Source organism: Chiloscyllium punctatum, chromosome 22 (genome assembly GCF_047496795.1).
Source record: "Chiloscyllium punctatum isolate Juve2018m chromosome 22, sChiPun1.3, whole genome shotgun sequence".
In the NCBI taxonomy this organism is placed as follows: domain Eukaryota; kingdom Metazoa; phylum Chordata; class Chondrichthyes; order Orectolobiformes; family Hemiscylliidae; genus Chiloscyllium; species Chiloscyllium punctatum.
The window spans coordinates 51,942,185-51,954,751 of record NC_092760.1 but is presented as its reverse complement, the minus strand read 5'-3'; the positions used below and the strand labels follow the sequence as shown (position 1 = coordinate 51,954,751).

At 37.2% G+C, this 12,567-nt stretch overlaps 1 protein-coding gene across 9 annotated transcripts in view; it reads right to left on the bottom strand.

The window, feature by feature from the left end:
* The window catches only part of scube2 (signal peptide, CUB domain, EGF-like 2), a 159,321-nt gene that overhangs the window by 30,066 nt on the left and 116,688 nt on the right, over positions 1 to 12,567 (bottom strand). For 8 of the 9 annotated variants that reach the window (XM_072592294.1, XM_072592298.1, XM_072592293.1 and 5 more), the window contains one exon: positions 1,269 to 1,436. The exons of the other annotated variant lie outside the window; for it this stretch is intronic. In XM_072592294.1, coding sequence (XP_072448395.1) covers positions 1,269 to 1,436 — 168 coding nt within the window. The remainder of the gene's footprint in view (positions 1 to 1,268; positions 1,437 to 12,567) is intronic. 9 annotated transcript variants of the gene reach the window in all.

Sequence of the window (12,567 nt, the reverse complement as noted above, 5' to 3'; positions counted from 1 at the left end):
GTATAAGTAACCAACTTGTGCAGAGCAAGTTCCAAAGCAATGAGATCAATACAGATAGTCTGGTTTCGGCAGTAGTGGCTGAGTGGTTAATGTTGACCAGGAAATCTTCCCTGTTGTCCTTTGAATAGTAACATCTATGTTTTAACATTAAACTTAGTTTCTATTTGCCTATTCAGATATGTTGTAACTGAATGATAATACCTCCACCAATCTGGCATTTCTTCACATACTACATCATTTGATCCCTCAAGTCTATCCTGTCTTTCAAGATGATCATGGCTGATCAGCCCAGGTCTTAACTCTTCTTTTGTGCCAGCTCAGCACAGACAGCAACTCCCTTATATATGAAAAACTTTTTCCACATCCTCTAAGTACTTTCAGTGATTTAGTCTCCATAACAGCCCGGAGTAGAAAATTCCAGTCATTCACTACCTTATGGGAGAAGAAATTCCTTTCCATTTCAGTTTTGAATGCATGTTTATTTATTCTGTAACTATGGCCCCTAGTTCAAGATCCCCTCCCCAACCCCACCAGTGGAAAAATCTTAACATTTAATCTGACAACACTCCTGAGGACCAAGTAGGTTTCAATAAAATCTTTCCCCATTCTTCTAAACTCGATATGACTAGTGACTATGCATTCACCTAAAACTTAAACTTAAATTCTGAAGCAAGGCTTGAATCAATTTTCCACCTCTCAAAGTTCAAGCTTCTCTCTCATTTTTTTTGAGCTTTACAATCCTCTGTAAATTCAATATCATCTAACTCTATTTACTGTGCCCTTACTCGTACCAACTGTCATTCACTGATCACTGCTGGAGTGATAATATACAACCAGTCAAGCAATGGTTCAATTTTAAATTCTCACCCTTGTTTTCAAATCACTTTAAGAACTCACCTTTTCCTATCACTGTAGTTTCCTCCAGCTCTACAATCCTCAGATATTGAATCAAATTTTCACTTCCTAAGCATCCTAATTTTAATTACTCCACTAGTGGTGGCCTTACCTTCAGCTGCTTAGACATTCCCTCAATCTTAATCGCACCATTTCTCATTTGTTGAAGACACCTTAAAACCTCTGATCAAGCTTTGGCTATTCTGCCTAACATTACTTTAGATGGCTTAATGTCTAATTTTGCCTCATATGTTTTTTATTAATAGCCTCGAGTATTTTAAGAATCCAAGAATCGAAGAGATCCGCACTTCCAGCATGTTAATTGTACCATTTTATCACTATTCAATTTGTATTACCTTGTCAAAATGTCTCACCTCCACATTCTGAAACATTACGTGCACCAGGTGACTTTTGGTTCTCTTGGTTGTCAGAGTTTGGGCAGGGCTCACACGAAAGCTGTCCTTCTTCATCCTGATATGTGCCAGCAGGACATAAAATACACTTCTGTTCGCCATCATAGTACGTGCCAACACTACAACTAACTAACAACAGAAATTAGAAGGAACAGTCACTATATAGATGAAAAACAACATTTTTTTTGTAGAATTGGTAGAATAACCTGCATATCTCATATAGACTTGGTGAAAAACATAAGAATTGTTTTTATGGAGCTAGGGATAAAATGTTGAAAGATAACTAAAGCAGACTGAGAGACACCAGTAAATATAATTGCAAACAGGTTTAAATCTGTTTTACATAAAATGTTGAAAGAATACCTGACCTTTCCTGCTCATTTTTAACTTACTTTTAGTTCAATAGAACATTCACACTTCAGTTATTACATTCTAAAGAATTATTTTACATTGGTATGTTTCTGTATTTTGAATTTGGACCAATCATGCATGAACTACTCACATTTGTCATAGGCTTAGATTATTTTATTTTAAATAACCAACCGATTAATTATCTCAACGACACTATAAGTTGGTTTACTGCGTATTGTGAAACCCAAGTTCTTCCTGATGTTACTTATAAGTTCTTTCTTTCTGTATTTTTCAAATAGCCTGAACTTAGAATTTATTAGTCTAAAGACTACAGTGAAAGCATGTGGCAATGTATTCCCAATAGATCCTTCAATATAAAGACATCAAATGCAACACATATTTTCCCATAACTTTTTTAAATGCATGAAACCTTTTATCTAATACATCCTACAGAATTTATGTGTTGCTCCTCAGCAGAAAGAAAAACTTCTTTCAATTTTTCTTTTCACAGGTGACATATTGACCTTTCGACATTGTCTTCTGTGGTTTTGAATATAAGTATTGCAAAAATCTCTCATGGAATTTTGCTTATTAACAGTATTCTAAAGAAAATAGATTATTCTTCTATATTTAGCAGGTGTACCCTTCACTATAACTAGCCTTTTGCATGGTTCCCAAAGAATGTTAAAAACATTAATCTTAGGTTTTATTAAAAATATTTTTTGCAATGAATTTATTGTGAACAAATGCTTTCCTAAGACACTCCCGTATGTAGTGAACTTCAATCTTTTTCCACATAAATTGATGTTTACGTGCTATGTTGTGTTTTGAAGTGACAGAATATGAAATCACACTGGCAAATGCCCATGCAGTAAATTCCTGTGATCATTGACAAATTGTCAACCAAAAGACACCAATCTTTGTCAGCATTTTGTCACAAGGGTGAAGGAAAAGAAGGAAGACTAAAGGTGAGAATCACCGGATAATTCTCATGCAATTCCTCTTTGCGGATTCAAGAAATGTGTGTGCCACATAGATTTTCCATGTGAAAAACAACTGTAAAACAGGGGTATATGGCACATTTGTAACTTAAGTTTCCACGTTTTATGTTTAACAGGTGGCATTTTCACTTTTCTTCACTGGGGATAATAGAGTAAGGAAAACCACATTGCAATTTTGTTTTATCAAGTATTTTCTAAAGAAACTAGTTTGTTATTAAATAGTTCTATCAGAAAGAACAAACTGCAATAATCAGTTTGACATGTCATTGACTTTGCAGGATATCAGTTGGTGTAATTCTCCCAGCCTAATTGATTGTTGTACAAGTGTAACAGCCTATGCCACTGATGTTAGCAGTTTATTATAAAGCTGACATCAGTAATGATACAAGTTCAATGCAAATGTTTTCTTTTCCATTCTTCTTCCTTCACTATTTTTTCCTATCCTGAAGGAACCATCTTTTGTTACAGAGGAGCAGATGGACTCCAGTGGTCAAACGTCCTTTGAAAACAAAAAATGCTTGAGATCACAGCGGGTTGGGCAGGCTCCACGGAGAGAAAGTAAGCTAATGTTTCGAGTCCAGATGACTCTTCATCAGAGCTGAGGTGAATTTGTCACATCAGCTCTGATGAAGAGTCTTCGAGACTCGAAACATTGGCTTGCTTTCTCTCCATGGCTGCTGCCTGACTCGCTGTGGCCTCCAGCACTTTTTTACTCCAGGATCAGCAGTAATTTGCTCCAGTCAAACTTCATTTCTTAGCAGGCTAATCAACCTACCTTTTTGGTCACCAAACAGAGTCATAGAGTTGTGCTGCACAGAAACATACCCTTCAGTCCAACTAGTCCATGCCTACCAGATATCCTAAATTAATGTAGTCCCATTTGCCAGCATTTGGCGCATATCCATCTAAACCCTTGCTATTCATATAACCATCCAGATGCCTTTTAAATGTTGTAATTGTATCAGTCTCCACCACTTTCTATGGCAGTCAATCCATACATGTGAACACTTCAGTATTTTGTGTCTATGGGCAAACCAGTGAAGGGAAATCGATGCAAAATTTCTCAGTTTTTTTTGCCCAGAAATATGCTGTGTGCTGTTTGTCCACAAAGAACTCACTGGGCTGACAGGATGCTAAAGTGTAAGAGAGACCAATTGTAAATTAAGTCTGAACAAATTCAAGCATACAGTTTAACTTTTGGTTTGTAAAAGCTCTATTTAGCAGAGTTATTGTTGTCACTTCTGTTTCAGACATTTGTCTCTGACTTTTAATACAAATTAAAAATCTGAATATTATAATCGCAAGGGAAATTACTCACTTTTTGTGTTACCTGCAAGAGGAAGAAAATGAAGAAATGAAAAATGTAGTATGCCGAACTACACCAAAACACAGGAAAGACAGGGAGAGAGAGAAGGAAAGGATATTTTAAGCCCTCCTGACAGATTTGTGTGCCATCCTCAAGACAGCACCTGCAAGAACACAGCACTGCAACATCGGCATGTGCTGAAGTTTCTGGAGTGAGACTTGATCCCATGACTTATTGACCAAGAGGTCAGACAACTACTTAGCTAAGATTGACATTTATCCATCCTTTAAACATTTGGCTACAAAACTGTCCATACAGACACTGTCAAAACCTTCAGAATATTGAACCTGAATAGATCTTCCTCTCGAAGACTAGAACCCATGGCCTTCATAACAGCATGGTAAGTATTCACAAAAGATTCTTCCACTATGTAAAAAAATCTATTTCCCTATAAGCCTGAATTCAGATTTACTGGAGTTCATGGTAAACTAAATTTAAACTAAGAAATAATGCATATTTGCAGACAATAGACTTAAGTTATTTGCATATTTGCCTGAAAGCGCAAAATAATCAAAATTTTTCCAAGCAGCAACTACAATTATTTTACTCATTTAAGTGCAGGTAACAATTCTTTATCCGAAATCCCGAAATCTGAAAAGCTCCAAAATCTGAAGTTTCTTTCATGAAATTTTTTTCTCGTTAACAAGGTTGTTTGGCGTGCCAACAGTTAACCCAACTCCACACCCACTCGACCCACTGGGGGCGTGGCCCAACACTGGCAGACATCAGTTTTGTCTCAGAGCCCGTACTACTCACAGATACGTCTGCTGCTCAGTAAGAGTTTTAAAAATTTCACCGTTAAACCATCACCTATTCTGAAATCCAAAAAGCTCTGCATTCCAAAAATCGGCTAATCCCAAGGGTTTCCGATAAAGGATTGTCTACCCGTACTGTATCTTTCAGGTGTCCACTTTCAAAGTATTTAGTAAACTGTGCCTGCTCAAAAAACTGTGGACAACTACGTTTTCCAAACAATAGATTTCCAAACTGCAAATGTTACATTACCCTAAGCATATTTTTAAACTGCTGTCCTTATATGATCCAAATTCTGATGATATGCAGTTGAGGAATAAAAATATATATTGCATTTAACATTTATTTACAACCAATTACTAGAATTGAAGTGTTTTACCAGCACAGTGTCAACAAACACTGCTATATTTAGAATAAAGACTGACACGATCCAGTAACAAAATCTAAATAGACTGATCAAAAAATGATCACCCAATATGTACGAGTAATAACAAATGGAACATGTAATATTTTCAAATTTAAAACTTACAATAATAACTTGTGTTATATCACAATCCTTTGAAGAAATGAGCCATTATATTGTTTTACGTAGTCAAATGTGTACACACGTTTACATTTTATTGAGTTCAACCAACATTAGAAAGCCTTCCTTATCAAGCAGTCATGGTTATTCATTCATACACAAACAAACATGGATGAAAAAACATGCACAACAAAGGTTACTGGAGATGGTTCCTTGCACATTACTACTAACTTGTGAAAAGAGCTGCTACCATTCTCCAGACTTGTAAAACTATCTTAAGTTCTGTAATATCACATGGATAAATGCCAATCAAACTGACTGAAAACATAGTGAAGTTGTTTTAAATTTAGTTCCTGTTGCATTGGTACACAATTTCTAATAAAGTAGTTACTCATTGAATCATAGAATAGTTACAGCAAAAGAGGAGGCTATTTGAACCATTGTGTCTATCCTGGTTCTTTGCAAAAGCAAATCAGTCAGTCCCACCTTTCTTTCCCTGTCCTTTTCCACTGACTTGAAAATGTGAAAACCTGCAGCATAATATCCAACAAAATTAAGTCATACAAAAATAGGGCTTAGGAAAATAAGTCTTACTTAGTGATTCTTTCTAGAAATACTAGTGATGACATTCAATGTTCATGAACACCATAAACCATAATTAATGCAAACTACTCAATAATTATTGATTAAAACACAGAATGGAGTCTATTGATATTATTTCAACCCATCAATATGCTGCTATACTGCAACATGTTCTGAAGTGTATAAATGTAACACGCACAAATGTAGTCATTTCTTTCATTTCTTAGCCTTTTTCCTTTTGGTACACTCTCCCTCTACTTGCCCCATTTCCCCTCAACATTACCTTTACCAATCATGCCCTCTCTGTAATGATTCAGTGTCTAATAGCATCATCCCTAGTGTGATATTAAGCCTCATATTCACATCAGAGAGATTCCCAGCATGATCCTTGAAGTTAGCAGAACTTAGCAGAGCACTGTGGTAATGTAGTGTCCACAAACTAGAGATGGAAGGAAAAAAGCAGCCAGACTTCTCATTCTTGAGAGCAATGTAATTCTTGGTCTTCAGGAGTAAAGAAATTTAAAAAAACAGAAACAAGCAAATAAGTTAGCCTTCAGCGTGCAAAAGATCAATGAGTATGACACATCCAGTGAGAAGCCCAGGTTTGTTGAGGAACAATGGCCGATGTTTACAAAATAGTTCATGAATCACAACAATGTTATATCCCAACAGGTAGAAGAATTCCATAAAGGGGACAAACTGACCATGGTTAACCAAGGATGATAAGTATAGTATCAAACTGAAAGAAAATACATACAACATGGCAAAAATTGCTGTAAACTAGAGGATTGGGAAAGATTTAAAAGCTAACAAAAAATATCAAAATAAGTGAGAAAGAGAAAATAAACTATGATGGCAAACTAGCAAGTAATATAAAAATGGACAGTAAGAGCGTCTTTAAATATATATTAAAAAAAGTCTAAAGTGAACATTGCTACCTTAGAGAACATGGCTGGGGAAATAATAATGGGAACCAGAAAATGACAGTAGAGTTGAATAAAAATTTTTCATCAGTCATCAGTGTAGAGGTCATTAATAGTATTCCAAAAGATACTAAATAATCAAGGTGCACAAGGAGAAGGAGGGAATAAACATAATATCACTGGAAAAAAGTACTAAGGAAACTAATGCAGCTAAAGGCCAATATGTCACCTGGACTTGATGCTTTGCATCCTAGAATTTTAAAAGAAGTAGCTGCAGAGATAGTAATGCACTAGTAGTAATCTTCCATGAATCTTTAATTCAGGAAAAATCCCAGAGGCTTAGAAAACTGGGTGCCACACCCTTATTCAAAAAGGAGTAAAAATCAGGTAGGTCAGTTAGCTTAACATCTGTCACTGGGAAGACGTTAGAACCTATTACAAAGTATCTAATACAGAACATGTAAAAACATACAATAAAAATCAAACATAGTGAACATGGCTTCATGCAGAAGAAATTATGTCTGACAAATTTATTACAGTTCTTTGAGGAGATATCAAGCAGGATAGGTAAAGATGAACCAGTAGATGTTTTATATACAGATTTCCAAAAGGCACTCATGAAGGCACTACACTCAGGGATACTGAATAACAAAAGTGCACATGGTGTTCAAGGTAATATATTAGCATGCATAGAAGATTTTTAGCTAACAGAAGACCAAGTTGGAATAAAGGGGCGTTTTCAGGATAGCTAACTCTAACTACTGGAGTACCAAAGGTATCAGTGCTAAAGGCACAAATATTTACAATACATATCAATGTCTTCAATGACAAGTGAATGTAATATTGTGATGTTTGTAAATGATACAAAACTAAGTGGGAAGGCAAGTAGTGAGGATGACACACTGAGTGCAAAGGTTGAGTAAATGGGTAAAAACTTGACAGTTGGAATATTATGTGAGAAAATGAGAGATTGTGCACTTTGGCAAGGAGCATAAAGACCAGAATATTATTTAAATTGAGAAAGATAGCAGAAATCCTCAGAACAGACAGATTTGAGGGTCCTTGTGCATGAATTACCAAAGCTAAATAAGTAAGATTTTGGCGCTCATTTCAAGTGGAATAAAAGTAGGGAAATCTTGCTAAATCTTTACAGGCACTAGTGTGGCCGCTGCAAAAACTGTGAACAGTTTCTCCTCTAATCTAAAAAACAAATACATTCAAATTGGAGACAGTCAAGTGAAGTTTCATTTGGTTGATTCCAAGTATGGAGGGAATTTTCCTATAAGGAGAGGTTGATTAGGTTGGGCTTGTAGATTAGATTACTTACAGTGTGGAAACAGGCTCTTCGGCCCAACAAGTCCACACAGACCCTCCGAAGAGCAACTCACCCAGACCCATTCCCCTACATTTATCCCTTCACCTAACATTACGGGCAATTTAGCATGGCCAGTTCACCTAACCTGCATATTTTGGACTGTGGGAGGAAACCAGAGCACCTGGAGGAAAGCCACGCAGACACTGGAGAATGTGCAAACCCCACACAGACATTTGCCTGAGGTGGGAACTGAACCCGAGTCTCTGGCACTGTGAAGCAGCTGTGGTAACCACTGTGCCACCATGCTTCATTGTATGCATTGGAATTTAGAAGAAAGAGAGGAGACCAAATTGAAACATGAAATTCTTAGAGGGCTTGACAGGATAGATGTGGAGAAGTTGTCTTCCTTTGTGGGAGAGTTTTGAATCAAAGGACACATCAGCATTATTTCCCAGTCTGCATTGGTTATGGCTCTTGGAGGCCAATCATCTCAGTCCCAGGACATCCATGCAGACGTTCCTCAGAATAATGTCCTAGGCCCTAACATCTTCAGCTGCTCAATCACAAGATCAGAAGTGGGGATATTCACTGATAAGCGGTACAATAACCAGTACCACTTGCAACTCTTCAAATATTGAACTAATTTATGTTCAAATGCAGTAAGACCTGCATAAGATTCAGGTTTAGCCAAGAGTCTGGGAATGCTGTGACAAGGAACCCATCTCCTGACTCTGAACTTCATCATCTATAAAGCAAAAGTTAGGGTTTGACCTGGAGCTCCAAAAACACTCAATAAGCTTGACATCAACCAAGACAAAGCATCCCACACCTTAAACATTTGCTGTCTCTGCCACCAGTGCACAGTGGCAGAGCTGAACAACATCTACAAGATGCACTGTAGCAACTGACCAAATTTTCCTCACCAGCACCTTGAAAATCCACAAAAACCATCACCTAGAACAGGGCTACCCAAAATAGAATCAGGAATGCCAAGTGGGATCACAAGCTGAAATTTTAGGGTCGCAAGTTCAGAGGCAGCAATGATTACTATTTAGCTCTGCACTCCCCCACCTCCCCCCAACTTCCTGCCCTGCCCCAAACATCCTTGCTCCACTTTCAGTACTCACAGAGGAGTCGTGCAAATTTCAAGCCTCAAAATAGGGTTACCGTTGTAAAATATTTAGGAAGCACTGACCGAGAAGGACAAGGGCAGCAGAAACATGGGAACACCACTGTTCACAAGTTCCTTTCCCAGAACTGTACAGCATTTGTTTAAGGTCATTAGGTAAAAATCTTGGAACTTTCCAACAGCAACTTGGTGTAACTGCACCAACTGGACTGCGATAATTCAAGCCAAAGCTCACCATTGCCTTCTCAAGGACAATAAAGGATTGGCAACAAAGGCCAACTTTGTCAGAGATATCAATTAAGGCCTTATTTGTGAAGGAAAGTCAATAGTATGGGAATGACACCCTAAGAGTGGGAGCCATATTGAGCTACAATGCATTGTGGCTCATCCTTGTTCTGCTGGAGAATGTAAGCGATAAGTGATGTCTTGAAAGCCGCAATTCACCTGGCATACCAAGATATAACATATGTTGGAGCTTCGAGTCTGTATGGCAGCTATTAGAACTTCTGCAAAGGTTGTAAAAGCTGGTTATATTGGATTTGGATCGGATCATCCACTATTATATCCTGGACGTGGTCACTCAGTCTAAGGTAGTCTGCACAATGATGATATCACACAAGCTAGAAATGGACTCCTCTATGCTTGTAGTAAAGGTGTGGAAATTCTCAACATCCAGTATGGCAACTATTTGCTTGTCTGATGCATTCAAATTTTATTTCATTGCTGGGTTTCTGAAGTCCACATCACTGTCCAGTGCAGCAGAGCTCGGAGACAGTTTTATACTTTGGTGGGTTCCTCCTGGGCTCTCCCTGCCATCATTACCTGTTGCTGTTCATTTACGCTTGTTGTTTCATTAATCATAGAATAATTCTGGGACAGGCATTCAGTCTATGCTGGCCATCTAAAGAAGCAATTCATCTTATGCCACTCCCCTGGCATTTTCATATAGCCCTGTATACCTTTCAGATAACAATTGAATTCCCTCTTGAATGCCTCAATTGAATCCACCTCCTAAATAGATTGGGCAGTGCCTACCAGACCCCAATGATTTGCTATGTAAAAATATTTTTCTACATGTAGCGATTGCTTTATTTGCCAAATGCCTTAAATTTACGGAGGGACCTTTTATCTTAGCCTGCTTGGCACACCCTCCTCATTCCTGAAGAAGGGCTTATGCCCGAAACATCGATTCTCCTGCTCCTTTGATGCTGCCTGACCTGCTGCGCTTTTCCAGCAACACATTTTTCAGCTCTGATCTCCGGCATCTGCAGTCCTCACTTCCTCCTTTATGCCCTCCTCTGCTGTCTGCTTTATTACTTGCTCTCTCAACCTGTCTTGCTAGTTTTAACGATCTATGCACAAATACCCTCAAATTCCTGTGCTCCTGCATCCCCATTAGTACAACACCCTTTATTTTCTATTCTCTCTCTGCATTCTTTCCACAAAAATGAATAACTTCATATTTTTAGTGCAAATCCCTCTAGCAGTTTTTAATCCACATTGGATACCAATCTTCATGCTGCTGCTGGAGAGAAATGGACAGATGTCAGTTTGTTTTTGGAAAGATTGTTATTCTAGTATACCTAAGAGTCCTTCTGAAGAGAAGAATCAAAAGGAAATAGAAAAGGGACAAAAGGATGGGGGGCACGGACGAGTTGCACTTCATAATACAGGTTAAAGTTGTTAAAGTATTTGAATGTATAACTTCTTGAAGTACATAAAGGGGTGCTAGAAATAAATACACTCCCAGCTTGAATAAAATGTGAGCTTCACTATATCCAATGTGCATCACTCTAGATCAGCCACTAATTTCTAAACCTTCTCATAGAACTGATTATCTCGGTTGCATTTCTTTGGGCTTGGTGTCAGTGGGTTTTAGGAATCCTCTTTCCATTGCTGGGAAACAGATTAATCTCATCAGCTGCACTGCCTCCTCCATGTCCTCCAGAGAGACATCATAGAATACTGCATCCAATTTATGCATTTTCCACTTGTTTGACACCAACAAACTCCTGGAAAAAGCTCAAAAGTAGAATGGTGAAGTGGCATTATTAGATACTGCAGAAAACCTGAGTACAGTGCTGCCTGACATCCTTAATTTCCTCAGTATTATTAATGAACTGATTTCATACTTATTGTCATGAATAAGGTAGAGCATTCAAACTGAAATACAATTTGGCTGAATTTATTTAACTATTTTTTATTCTGGAAGTATTAAAGTGAGCATTTTATGAAAATACTTATGGACAGGATATAGTGCTAGCAGAGGTGTTTACATTTTCCTCTTTTAAGCAAAAACAATATCCTTTCTCAAAAATTAAACCTTCACTTTCGTAAATTTTAAAGATATTGGTCCAGATCCACTTGCTAAAGAAATAGCAAGGCCAATGGTATCACCATTTTAAATGTGCAAATTGTACAGGAATGTCAGAGGAGCAACATATACATAGTTAAACTCAATTATCCAAAAGCTGTTGTCTGAATGCATCACTCCATTATTAGCTTCACAAATATGGTACAGTATCTGCCTCACTATTGAAATGTATTGAATGTTGTGAAGTTGCTGATAGTTACAAGCTAAACTCACTATTGAATGTATTACATGTTGACTACTTCCAAAACCCTCCCAGTGAAACTAAAAATTAACTATTACATGCATGGAGTCTCATTTCTTCAGGTTTTAATTGCTGTTGAATATTTTAAAAATCACTATCATTTTTCCTTTACATCTTTTTTATCTTCATTCCATTCTGTTTCCATCCTTTTATTCCTTTCTATACTTGAATTGACATTTAATTCACTCACATAGATTTACCCTTTCCTCATTTACCCTTGCACTTTTATTTCACAATACTTCAATTTGGTTAAAGAGATTAGCAGTTGCTTGCTCTGTCCAATCAGATTCAAGCCTGTATCACTTGTTGTGCAATTATCAGTTTATGCTTTCAATGCCTCGCCCCATTAAAAAAATAGTAAAAACTGTATGTGCAAGGGCAAGTTGAAACAATCAAAAATGTGAGATCTTCCGCCATGGCAAACATTGGCTCCCAAATGTACAATACAAAGCCAATGTTTTTAACATGCAATTAATAAATATATGCAGAGAGGTCCATATGAACTTTGTATGTAAAATACTGTATAAACTTCCCATGCACAATTAAAATTGATTAAAACAAGAAATACACAAAGAAAATAAGAGTCAAAATAACCATAATTTGAAACATTGTTTAGTTTAGTGAAAATAGTGATAATTCAGTATTTCAAAAAAATTACTTCAGTTGCACTGTGAATCTTACACATGGATTTCCTCCTATGAG